The sequence below is a fragment of the Rana temporaria genome, chromosome 6, assembly GCF_905171775.1.
Source record: "Rana temporaria chromosome 6, aRanTem1.1, whole genome shotgun sequence".
Taxonomy (NCBI): domain Eukaryota; kingdom Metazoa; phylum Chordata; class Amphibia; order Anura; family Ranidae; genus Rana; species Rana temporaria.
In genome coordinates this window covers 221,734,777-221,748,767 of record NC_053494.1, presented here as the reverse complement: position 1 = coordinate 221,748,767, position 13,991 = coordinate 221,734,777, and the positions used below count along the sequence as shown (strand labels likewise).

General features: G+C 47.8%; 1 protein-coding gene across 1 annotated transcript in view; it reads right to left on the bottom strand.

Moving 5' to 3' along the window:
- The window catches only part of LMLN (leishmanolysin like peptidase), an 81,087-nt gene that overhangs the window by 24,968 nt on the left and 42,128 nt on the right, over window positions 1–13,991 (bottom strand). The window contains exons 6-7 of the mRNA XM_040358319.1: window positions 12,375–12,553; window positions 4,596–4,701 (exon numbers count right to left, since the gene is read on the bottom strand). Coding sequence (XP_040214253.1) covers window positions 4,596–4,701; window positions 12,375–12,553 — 285 coding nt within the window. The remainder of the gene's footprint in view (window positions 1–4,595; window positions 4,702–12,374; window positions 12,554–13,991) is intronic.

The following is a 13,991-nucleotide window of genomic DNA, read 5'->3' as shown; positions in this document are numbered from 1 at the left end:
TCTATATCAGGAGGGCGGGGCTGATTATAGTATTATATATCTATATCAGGAGGGCGGGGCTTATAGTATTATATATCTATATCAGGAGGGCGGGGCTGATTATAGTATTATATATCTATATCAGGAGGGCGGGGCTGGTTATAGCATTATATATCTATATCAGGAGGGCGGGGCTGATTATAGTATTATTTATCTATATCAGGAGGACGGGGTGATTATAGTATTATATATCTATATCAGGAGGAGGGGGTGATTATAGTATTATATATCTATATCAGGAGGGCGGGGCTGATTATAGTATTATATATCTATATCAGGAGGGCGGGGCTTATAGTATTATATATCTATATCAGGAGGGCGGGGCTGATTATAGTATTATATATCTATATCAGGAGGACGGGGCTGATTATAGTATTATATATCTATATCAGGAGGGCGGGGATGATTATAGTATTATATATCTATATCAGGAGGATGGGGCTGGTTATAGTATTATATATCTATATCAGGAGGAGGGGGCTGGTTATAGTATTATATATCTATATCAGGAGGACGGGGCTGGTTATAGTATTATATATCTATATCAGGAGGACAGGTGATTATAGTATTATATATCTATATCAGGAGGATGGGGCTGGTTATAGTATTATATATCTATATCAGGAGGACGGGGCTGATTATAGTATTATATATCTATATCAGGAGGACGGGGCTGGTTATAGTATTATATATCTATATCAGGAGGGCGGGGCTGATTATAGTATTATATATCTATATCAGGAGGGCGGGGCTGGTTATAGTATTATATATCTATATCAGGAGGGCGGGGCTGGTTATAGTATTATATATCTATATCAGGAGGGCGGGGCTTATAGTATTATATATCTATATCAGGGGGGCTGGGCTGATTATAGTATTATATATCTATATCAGGAGGACGGGGCTGATTATAGTATTATATATCTATATCAGGAGGAGGGGGCTGATTATAGTATTATATATCTATATCAGGAGGACGGGTGATTATAGTATTATATATCTATATCAGGAGGAGGGGGCTGATTATAGTATTATATATCTATATCAGGAGGACGGGGCTTATAGTATTATATATCTATATCAGGGGGGCGGGGCTGGTTATAGTATTATATATCTATATCAGGAGGGCTGGGCTGGTTATAGTATTATATATCTATATCAGGAGGACGGGGCTTATAGTATTATATATCTATATCAGGGGGGCGGGGCTGGTTATAGTATTATATATCTATATCAGGAGGGCTGGGCTGGTTATAGTATTATATATCTATATCAGGAGGAGGGGGCTGGTTATAGTATTATATATCTATATCAGGAGGGCGGGGCTGATTATAGTATTATATATCTATATCAGGAGGACGGGGCTTATAGTATTATATATCTATATCAGGAGGAGGGGGCTTATAGTATTATATATCTATATCAGGGGGGCGGGGCTGGTTATAGTATTATATATCTATATCAGGAGGACGGGGCTGATTATAGTATTATATATCTATATCAGGAGGAGGGGGCTGATTATAGTATTATATATCTATATCAGGAGGACGGGTGATTATAGTATTATATATCTATATCAGGAGGAGGGGGCTGATTATAGTATTATATATCTATATCAGGAGGGCGGGGCTGGTTATAGTATTATATATCTATATCAGGAGGGCTGGGCTGGTTATAGTATTATATATCTATATCAGGAGGACAGGTGATTATAGTATTATATATCTATATCAGGAGGAGGGGGCTGATTATAGTATTATATATCTATATCAGGAGGGCGGGGCTGGTTATAGTATTATATATCTATATCAGGAGGACGGGCTGATTATAGTATTATATATCTATATCAGGAGGACGGGGCTTATAGTATTATATATCTATATCAGGAGGGCGGGGCTGGTTATAGTATTATATATCTATATCAGGAGGGCTGGGCTGGTTATAGTATTATATATCTATATCAGGAGGAGGGGTGATTATAGTATTATATATCTATATCAGGAGGAGGGGGCTGATTATAGTATTATATATCTATATCAGGAGGGCGGGGCTGGTTATAGTATTATATATCTATATCAGGAGAGCTGGACTGATTATAGTATTATATATCTATATCAGGAGGACAGGTGATTATAGTATTATATATCTATATCAGGAGGAGGGGGCTGATTATAGTATTATATATCTATATCAGGAGGACGGGGCTGATTATAGTATTATATATCTATATCAGGAGGACGGGTGATTATAGTATTATATATCTATATCAGGAGGATGGGGCTGGTTATAGTATTATATATCTATATCAGGAGAGCTGGGCTGGTTATAGTATTATATATCTATATCAGGAGGAGGGGAATGATTATAGTATTATATATCTATATCAGGAGGACGGGGCTGATTATAGTATTATATATCTATATCAGGGGGGCGGGGCTGATTATAGTATTATATATCTATATCAGGAGGACGGGGCTTATAGTATTATATATCTATATCAGGAGGGCGGGGCTGATTATAGTATTATATATCTATATCAGGAGGATGGGGCTGGTTATAGTATTATATATCTATATCAGGAGGGCGGGGCTGGTTATAGTATTATATATCTATATCAGGAGGGCGGGGCTGATTATAGTATTATATATCTATATCAGGAGGGCGGGGCTGATTATAGTATTATATATCTATATCAGGAGGATGGGGCTGATTATAGTATTATATATCTATATCAGGAGGACGGGAATGATTATAGTATTATATATCTATATCAGGAGGACGGGGCTGGTTATAGTATTATATATCTATATCAGGAGGGCGGGGCTGGTTATAGTATTATATATCTATATCAGGAGGACGGGGCTGATTATAGTATTATATATCTATATCAGGAGGACGGGTGATTATAGTATTATATATCTATATCAGGAGGACGGGGGTGATTATAGTATTATATATCTATATCAGGAGGGCGGGGCTGGTTATAGTATTATATATCTATATCAGGAGGAGGGGGCTGATTATAGTATTATATATCTATATCAGGAGGAGGGGGCTGATTATAGTATTATATATCTATATCAGGAGGACGGGTGATTATAGTATTATATATCTATATCAGGAGGACGGGGGTGATTATAGTATTATATATCTATATCAGGAGGGCGGGGCTGGTTATAGTATTATATATCTATATCAGGAGGACGGGGCTGATTATAGTATTATATATCTATATCAGGAGGGCGGGGTGATTATAGTATTATATATCTATATCAGGAGGGCGGGGGCTGATTATAGTATTATATATCTATATCAGGAGGACGGGGCTGGTTATAGTATTATATATCTATATCAGGAGGACGGGGTGATTATAGTATTATATATCTATATCAGGAGGACGGGGCTTATAGTATTATATATCTATATCAGGAGGAGGGGGCTGATTATAGTATTATATATCTATATCAGGAGGACGGGGCTGGTTATAGTATTATATATCTATATCAGGAGGGCGGGGCTGGTTATAGTATTATATATCTATATCAGGAGGACGGGGCTGATTATAGTATTATATATCTATATCAGGAGGACGGGGCTGGTTATAGTATTATATATCTATATCAGGAGGACGGGGCTTATAGTATTATATATCTATATCAGGAGGACGGGGCTGGTTATAGTATTATATATCTATATCAGGAGGACGGGGCTGGTTATAGTATTATATATCTATATCAGGAGGACGGGGTGATTATAGTATTATATATCTATATCAGGAGGGCGGGGCTGATTATAGTATTATATATCTATATCAGGAGGAGGGGGCTGATTATAGTATTATATATCTATATCAGGAGGAGGGGGCTGATTATAGTATTATATATCTATATCAGGAGGGTGGGGCTGGTTATAGTATTATATATCTATATCAGGAGGACGGGCTGGTTATAGTATTATATATCTATATCAGGAGGACGGGGCTGATTATAGTATTATATATCTATATCAGGAGGGCGGGGCTGATTATAGTATTATATATCTATATCAGGAGGACGGGGCTGGTTATAGTATTATATATCTATATCAGGAGGACGGGGCTGGTTATAGTATTATATATCTATATCAGGAGGGCGGGGCTTATAGTATTATATATCTATATCAGGAGGGCGGGGCTTATAGTATTATATATCTATATCAGGAGGGCGGGGCTGCTCTTAGTAACTATACCATGGAAATTGGGCGGCTGGACACAACATACAGGACAAGCTACAGAGGAGGGACTGCTGAGAACGCTCACACTATACCATGGTACCCAATGAATAGTGAGATGGGAAGTGGTGGGTGATGGACGGGGGGGGGGGGATTATGGACAGGGGGGGGGGATATGATGGCCGGGAGGGGGGGGTGATGGACGGGGATATGATGGCCGGGAGGGGGGGGATATGATGGCCGGGAGGGGGGGTGATGGACGGGGGGGGGGGGATGAATGATGGACGGGGGGGGAGTGATGGACAGGGGATATGATGCCCGGGAGGAAGGGGGGGGTGATGACTTACCAGGGCGTGAATAATTTCATGCTTGACTGTAGATAACATGCCAGCGAACTCCTGGGGCTGGGTGGAGATCATGTTTGGACAGAGGTTGGCATATCCCGCTATCGGTCTAACAAGGAAATACGAAGAAATGTAGAATTATAGGGACACATAATTACTGGAGACGCAGAGACATCAGTACAGAGTATGACTATTGCTCAGTAGAGGATAATGTTTTGCTGAGGGAGATTAGGACTGGTGCAAAGTCATCTATACTGATGGTCCATGAACCGACCTCAGTGTCCCCTGAGTCTATAGACTGACCTCAGTGTCCATAGGCTGACCTCAGTGTCCCCTGTGTCCATAGACCGACCTCAGTGTCTCCTGTGTCCATAGACCGACCTCAGTGTCCCCTGTGTCCATGGACTGACCTCAGTGTCTCCTGTGTCCATGGACTGACCTCAGTGTCTCCTGTGTCCATAGACTGACCTCAGTGTCCCGTGTCCATAGACTGACCTCAGTGTCTCCTGTGTCCATAGACTGACCTCAGTGTCTCCTGTGTCCATAGACTGACCTCAGTGTCTCCTGTGTCCATAGACTGACCTCAGTGTCTCCTGTGTCCATAGACTGACCTCAGTGTCCCGTGTCCATAGACTGACCTCAGTGTCCCCTGTGTCCATAGACTGACCTCAGTGTCCCCTGTATCCATAGACTGACCTCAGTGTCTCCTGTGTCCATAGACTGACCTAAGTGTCCCCTGTGTCCATAGACTGACCTCAGTGTCCCCTGTGTCCATAGACTGACTGTGACGGTATCGGTATGATATCCCCGTCAACGTTCCCTTCTTCCCATAAAAGAAATCACAGCAGCACCCATACATGAGCCAAGGCTTAATGCTGGTATAACACAGAGTTTTAATAGTAAAAAACCAGAGTTTATATGTGGTTACAACTGTTACAATGACAAATCTCCGCCCCCCCCTCACACAGTGGGGGGGCTTCAATACAGCTCCTTTGAAATAAAGATATTTCTTTGAACTACTCAGTAGCTAGCCGGCTCGGCACCGCATATAGAGAGATAATTATCACAAGGAAGCAATCAGCATAATTAACACAAGCCACTTATCTAATCACAGTAACCAGTAAACACAGGGCTAGAACAATTAACATTTGAAACAGGGCTAGCTGCAGAAGAGTAATTACAATTAACAGCCTTAAACAAGCAGGGAGGATTAAACTGACATATAGGTAAAAAGTCCATCACAATGGCCCCCCTTCTTCTCCCTGCTCCGGAAAAGCCTGTTGGACCTTTCCTGGTCCAGTAGGGTTGACGGGTTCAGAGCTTTTAGTCCGAGGTTAACTCCGTTTGGCGTGACAATCCATCAGCATTCCCGTTTTGCTTGCCTGGGCGGTAATGAATCGTAAAGTCATAGGGCTGTAAGGCCAAGCTCCAGCGTAGCAAACGTGCGTTGTCCCCTGAAACCCGGTTAAGCCACACCAAGGGGTTGTGATCGGTGATGAGAGTGAAAGCCCGGCCATAAAGGTAAGGTGTGAGCTTTTTGAGTGCCCATACCAAGGCCAAACACTCTTTTTCAATGGTGGCGTAACTGACCTCCCTTGGCAACAGCTTCCGACTCAGGTATGCCACCGGGTGCTCTCCTCCATCCTCCCCGATCTGGCTTAGTACTGCCCCCAGTCCAAACATTGAAGCATCTGTGTGGACAATAAATCTTTTGTTAGGATCTGGGGTAACCAACACCGGAGCATTAACCAGAGCAGTCTTTAGGGTTTGGAAAGCCACCTCGCATTCCGGGGACCACAGGACTTGTCGGGGTAGCTTCTTTTTGGTCAAGTCGGTCAGGGGTTTGGCCAGGGCGCTATAGTCGGGTACAAAGCGTCTGTAATAGCCGGCTGTGCCCAAGAAAGCCATGACTTGTGTCTTGGTGTGGGGAGTGGGCCAATTGGCAACGGCCTCGATCTTGGCCGGCTCCGGCCGTTGCTTACCACATCCTACTCGGTGGCCCAAATATTGTACCTCCGCCATACCCAAATGACATTTGTCGGGTTTCAGGGTCAGCCCGGCCCCCTTGATCCTATCCAATACTACCCCTACGTGTTCTAGGTGCGCTTCCCATGTATTGCTGTAGATGGCGATGTCATCCAGATAAGCGCATGCAAAGCTCTGGAGACCCCCAAGTAACTGATCCACCATCCGTTGGAAGGTGGCCGGGGCGTTCTTCATCCCGAACGGCATAACCCGGAATTGGTATAGGCCGAACGGGGTGATGAAGGCCGACTTGAGTCTGGCATCTTCTGCTAGAGGAATCTGCCAATATCCCTTGCATAGGTCTATTGTGGTCAGATACTTCCCTGCAGAGATACGGTCAAGCAGCTCGTCCATCCGAGGCATCGGATAGGCGTCCGTAACTGTCTTGTCGTTGAGGCGCCGGTAATCTACACAGAAGCGGGTTGTCCCATCCTTCTTTGGCACTAAGACTACCGGCGAGGCCCAAGGACTTTCTGAGGGTTCGATTACGCCTAGCCGAAGCATCTCATCTATCTCCTTCCGCATTCCTTCCCGGACTGCTTCGGGGATACGGTAAGGAGGCTGTCTCAGGGGTGTCTGTCCTGGAGTCTCCACCTTGTGTACGGCTAGGCGTGTGTATCCAGGCTCCTGCGAGAATGTGGCCTGTTTTTCTTCTAGTAAGCGGCCAGCTTGAGCCCGCTCTTGCGGCTCCAGCTGTTCACCTAGCTGGACTTTCTCTATCTGGGTCATCCCTTTGCTACTGCCCAATAGGTCGGGAAGGGGTAGGGTCTCTGTGTCTTCTCCTGCTGGTGCACAGATAGCGGCTACCTCCTCTGCCCGTTCCTGATAGGCCTTGAGCATGTTGATGTGAAAGGTTCGTTTCACATCTTCATCCTCGCAACTGGCTATCGTGTAGGTAGTGTCGCATATCTGTCCTATAACTTTATAGGGGCCCTGCCAGGCAGCCTGGAGCTTGTCAGTTCGGACCGGCCTTAATACCATGACCTTTTGGCCTATCTGAAAGCTCCGGTGCCTAGCCCATCGGTCATACCATACCTTCTGGCGCTGTTGGGCCGCCTGGAGGTTTTCTCGCACTGTCTGGGCTAATTCCTCCATGCGATCCCTCAGCTCCAGGACATAAGGTACAACCGGGGTCCCCTCAATTTCTGTTTGCCCCTCCCAGTGATCCTTGATGAGATCTAAGGGCCCCCTCACCCGCCTCCCATAGAGAAGTTCGAAGGGTGAGAATCCGGTCGATTCCTGCGGTACCTCTCGGTAGGCAAAGAGAAGGTGCGGCAGGAATCGCTCCCAATCCTTGTACGCCCCTGTGAACGATTTCAACATTTGCTTTAGCGTTCCATTGAAGCGCTCGCACAGGCCGTTAGTCTGGGGGTGGTATGGGGAGCTAGTCAGGGATTTAACTCCACAGGTTTTCCATATCTGCTGGGTTACCTCGGCCGTGAATTGGGTACCTTGGTCGGACAGAACCTCCTTGGGAAAGCCTACTCGGGAAAATACTTTAACTAGGGCCTCTGCTACAGTCTCAGCCTGTATGTTAGAGAGAGCTACCGCTTCGGGGTAACGGGTGGCGTAGTCTACTACGGTGAGTATATACCGCTTGCCGGAACGGCTAGGTTGGGCCAGGGGCCCTATAATGTCCACGGCTACCCTTGTGAACGGTTCTTCAATAATGGGCATGGAAACTAGTTTAGCCTTTGGGTGGTCTCCCTTTTTACCTATACGTTGGCATACCTCGCACGTTTGACAATACGCCCTGACGTCGTCGGATACCCCAGGCCAGAAAAAGTTCTGGGTTATCCGATACCCTGTCTTGCGTATTCCCAAATGGCCTGCCAAGGGTACGTCGTGCCCAATCCTCAATAACTCCTGCCGGTACTTCCGGGGAACTACCAGCTGGCGTTTTTGCTTAGGCCCTGGGGCATTACCCCGGGTCTCGGTGAGCCTGTACAAGCGGCCTTCCTCCCAGATAAATTGCTCCTTCTCTAACCCCCCTTGGCCCCTCCTGGCTTTCTCTCGATACTTTCTGAGGGAAGGGTCTCCGGTCACCTCCCGCCCAAAGTCCTCTGGGGTGTCCCAGGGTAGGGGTTCCACAGTCAAGGGTAGGTTGGGTTGGCTTACCTGGGTCTCAGTAGGAAGCGGATGGCTCTCGGCAGCGCGGCTTTGTGCTCTGGTGGTTACTGCGTGGGCCTCCTGAGCGGTGGTAGAGGCGAACGCCGAAGTCAGGGGCCCAATGTCGTTGCCCAAGATGACTTCAGAAGGTAAGTCTTTCATGACGCCCACATGAACATCGCCAGCTCCCGCACCCCAGTCCAGGTGTACCTGTGCAGTAGGAATACGGTATACTGCCCCCCCTGCCACTTTCACAGCAATTGATTTCCCCGGTTTCTCTGATGCAGTAATAAGGTGTCTTTGTACCAACGTGATGGTCGCCCCACTGTCTCTTAATCCTCGGGCGGTTTTTCCGTTAACCATGACCAGCTGACAATGGTGTTTCCGGTTGTCCGTAATAACAGATTGTACCGTGAGGGCTTCGTAAAGGGGGCCCAATGGTTCTTCCGGACCCAGCTCCTGGGGATCCCAAGCCGAGTCTACACAATGGGCTGCTGCTGGTGGGCGGTACCCAGGTTGAGACCAATTTGACCTGGTGTTGTCATTCAGGGGGCAATTCTGCTTGAAGTGACCGAGCTGTTTGCACCGGAAGCAGCGTTGTTCGTTGTCCTCCTGGCGTGGATAGCGAGGGCTAGATGTCATCGGTCTGTTAGGCGGTTGGTATCTAGCGGCTGGTGGGTGCGAGGGCGCCGTTGGTCGTGGAGGTTGTACCCGTGGTGTGACCTGGTTTGTCTTGCGAGTATCCGCATATTCATCCGCCAACATCGCGGCCTCTGGTAGAGTCATGGGCCTGCGATCTCTCACCCAATCTTTGACATCTGTCTGGATGTGATTGTAAAATTGCTCCAGGAGCATTAGTTGCAAAATGTCCTCTGCGGTGGTGGCCTGGCTGCTGTTAACCCAGTTAGAGGCCGACAGGGACAGCTGGCATGCCCATTCTGCGTAAGAGTCTTTCGTGGTTTTGCGTGAGTCCCTGAACTTCTGTCGGTGGGACTCTGGGGTTACTGCATAACGAGCCAGGAGCACTTCTTTAACCCGGGCGTAGCTATGGATATCCTGATCTGGCACGGTCCGGAAAGCATCAGAAGCTTTGCCTGACAGTTTGCCTGACAATATTGAAACCCACTCTCCTCTCGCTATTCGGTGCAGGTTACATTGTCGCTCAAAGTCCGCCAGGTAGTTATCAATCTCACAGTCCTTTTCATCAAAAGCTTTAAAAGCGCTAAACGGAATCTTCCTTGTGTCTGCTGTGCTGTACTCACTGTTCGGAGAATGTGCGGTTGCTTGTTGGACTGCTGCCAGTTTTAACTGTAGCTCTGCGTCCCTTATTTGTTTATCCTTCTGTAGCTCTGCGTCCCTTATTTCTTTATCCTTCTGTAGCTCTGCGTCTCTTATTTCTTTAGCCTCCTGTAGCTCTGCGTCTCTTATTTGTTTATCCTTCTGTAGTTCTGCGTTTACTAACATGTCCATCACTTTCAGTACCACATCTGGCGTTGGGTTCGGGCCGAACCACGCTAGCTTCTCTCTCATTAGCTTGTTGGTTGGTGACTCCTCCTGAATCACTGGTGTCTCCATCTCTTGTACTGCTGGCGTTGCTGCAATCCCGTTCTCCTGGTCTAGCTCCATTAATTCTGCTATGATGACCCGCTTGGTTTTGTTGCTAGCAATCCTTCCACGAACTTCCAGTAGTTCTTTCAGTGTATTTCTTTTAAGCAGGGTGTAGCAGCCTTCCATTCACTGTTCCCAGTGTCTGCTTGGAATCCGGGTGTAAAGGAGAGTAGAGGGAAGATCCCGCTGCTGCCAACCAATTTGTGACGGTATCGGTATGATATCCCCGTCAACGTTCCCTTCTTCCCATAAAAGAAATCACAGCAGCACCCATACATGAGCCAAGGCTTAATGCTGGTATAACACAGAGTTTTAATAGTAAAAAACCAGAGTTTATATGTGGTTACAACTGTTACAATGACAAATCTCCGCCCCCCCTCACACAGTGGGGGGGCTTCAATACAGCTCCTTTGAAATAAAGATATTTCTTTGAACTACTCAGTAGCTAGCCGGCTCGGCACCGCATATAGAGAGATAATTATCACAAGGAAGCAATCAGCATAATTAACACAAGCCACTTATCTAATCACAGTAACCAGTAAACACAGGGCTAGAACAATTAACATTTGAAACAGGGCTAGCTGCAGAAGAGTAATTACAATTAACAGCCTTAAACAAGCAGGGAGGATTAAACTGAAGCATATAGGTAAAAAGTCCATCACACTGACCTCAGTGTTTCCTGTGTCCATAGACTGACCTCAGTGTCTCCTGTGTCCATAGACTGACCTCAGTGTCCCCTGTATCCATAGACTGACCTCAGTGTCTCCTGTGTCCATAGACTGACCTAAGTGTCCCCTGTGTCCATAGACTGACCTCAGTGTCCCCTGTGTCCATAGACTGACCTCAGTGTCTCCTGTGTCCATAGACCGACCTCAGTGTCCCCTGTGTCCATAGACTGACCTCAGTGTCTCCTGTGTCCATAGACTGACCTAAGTGTCCCCTGTGTCCATAGACTGACCTCAGTGTCTCCTGTGTCCATAGACCGACCTCAGTGTCTCCTGTGTCCATAGACTGACCTCAGTGTCTCCTGTGTCCATAGACTGACCTCAGTGTCTCCTGTGTCCATAGACTGACCTCAGTGTCCCCTGTGTCCATAGACTGACCTCAGTGTCTCCTGTGTCCATAGACTGACCTCAGTGTCTCCTGTGTCCATAGACTGACCTCAGTGTCTCCTGTGTCCATAGACTGACCTCAGTGTCTCCTGTGTCCATAGACTGACCTCAGTGTCTCCTGTGTCCATAGACCGACCTCAGTGTCCCCTGTGTCCATAGACTGACCTCAGTGTCCCCTGTGTCCATAGACTGACCTCAGTGTCTCCTGTGTCCATAGACTGACCTCAGTGTCTCCTGTGTCCATAGACTGACCTCAGTGTCTCCTGTGTCCATAGACTGACCTCAGTGTCTCCTGTGTCCATAGACTGACCTCAGTGTCCCCTGTGTCCATAGACTGACCTCAGTGTTTCCTGTGTCCATAGACTGACCTCAGTGTCTCCTGTGTCCATGGACTGACCTCAGTGTCCCCTGTGTCCATAGACTGACCTCAGTGTCCCCTGTGTCCATAGACTGACCTCAGTGTCCCCTGTGTCCATAGACTGACCTCAGTGTCTCCTGTGTCCATAGACCGGCCTCAGTGTCCCCTGTGTCCATAGACTGACCTCAGTGTCCCCTGTGTCCATAGACTGACCTCAGTGTCCCCTGTGTCCATAGACTGACCTCAGTGTCCCCTGTGTCCATAGACCGGCCTCAGTGTCCCCTGTGTCCATAGACTGACCTCAGTGTCCCCTGTGTCCATAGACTGACCTCAGTGTCTCCTGTGTCCATGGACTGACCTCAGTGTCCCCTGTGTCCATAGACTGACCTCAGTGTCCCCTGTGTCCATAGACCGACCTCAGTGTCCCCTGTGTCCATAGACTGACCTCAGTGTCTCCTGTGTCCATAGACCGACCTCAGTGTCCCCTGTGTCCATAGACTGACCTCAGTGTCTCCTGTGTCCATAGACTGACCTTAGTGTCTCCTGCTCTGTGTCATGCGGTCCTCTTACCTGTCCATTTCGGCTTCCAGTTGGCAATACGCGGCGTAAGCGACAATATTTTCCTGGCTGCACCGTTCTGTGATGATGGCACTGACATAAAGGACAAAGTCCGTGTTCCCGATCCCTCCACTGTCCGGGGGCCCAGAGGGGCCACAATACTTCTCTGTGTTATTACACAGCATACATTGCTAGAGGGAAGAGAGACCGTGAGCGAGTCACCCCGAACCTCCACACATTACACTCATCACCCCGAGTCTCCACACATTACACTCATCACCCCGAGTCTCCCCCACATAACACTCATCACCCCGAGTCTCCCCCACATTACACTCATCACCCCGAATCTCCCACACATTACACTCATCACCCCGAGTCTTCCCCACATTACACTCATCACCCCGAGTCTCCCCCACATTACACTCTTCACCCCTAGTCTCCCCCACATTACACTCATCACCCCGAATCTCCACACATTACACTCATCACCCCGAATCTCCCCCACATTACACTCATCACCCCGAGTCTCCCCCACATTACACTCATCACCCCGAATCTCCCACACATTACACTCATCACCCCGAGTCTCCCCCACATTACACTCATCACCCCGAGTCTCCCCCACATTACACTCATCACCCCGAGTCTCCCACACATTACACTCATCACCCCGAGTCTCCCCCACATTACACTCATCACCCCGAGTCTCCCCCACATTACACTCATCACCCCGAGTCTCCCACACATTACACTCATCACCCCGAGTCTCCCCCACATTACACTCATCACCCCGAGTCTCCCCCACATTACACTCATCACCCCGAGTCTCCCCCACATTATACTCATCACCCCGAGTCTCCCCCACATTACACTCATCACCCCGAGTCTCCCCCACATTACACTCATCACCCCGAGTCTCCCCCACATTACACTCATCACCCCGAGTCTCCCCACATTACACTCATCACCCCGAGTCTCCCCCACATTACACTCATCACCCCGAGTCTCCCACATTACACTCATCACCCCGAATCCCCCACATTACACTCATCACCCCGAGTCTCTCACATTACACTCATCACCCCGAGTCTCCCACACATTACACTCATCACCCCGAGTCTCCCACATTACACTCATCACCCCGAGTCTCCACACATTACACTCATCACCCCGAGTCTCCCCCACATAACACTCATCACCCCGAGTCTCCCCCACATTACACTCATCACCCCGAATCTCCCACACATTACACTCATCACCCCGAGTCTTCCCCACATTACACTCATCACCCCGAGTCTCCCCCACATTACACTCATCACCCCGAATCTCCACACATTACACTCATCACCCCGAATCTCCCCCACATTACACTCATCACCCCGAGTCTCCCCCACATTACACTCATCACCCCGAATCTCCCACATTACACTCATCACCCCGAATCTCTCCCACACATTACACTCATCACCCCGAGTCTCCCCCACATTACACTCATCACCCCGAGTCTCCCACACATTACACTCATCACCCCGAGTCTCCCCCACATTACACTCATCACCCCGAGTCTCCCCCACATTACACTCATCACCCCGAGTCTCCCACACATTACACTCATCACCCCGAGTCTCC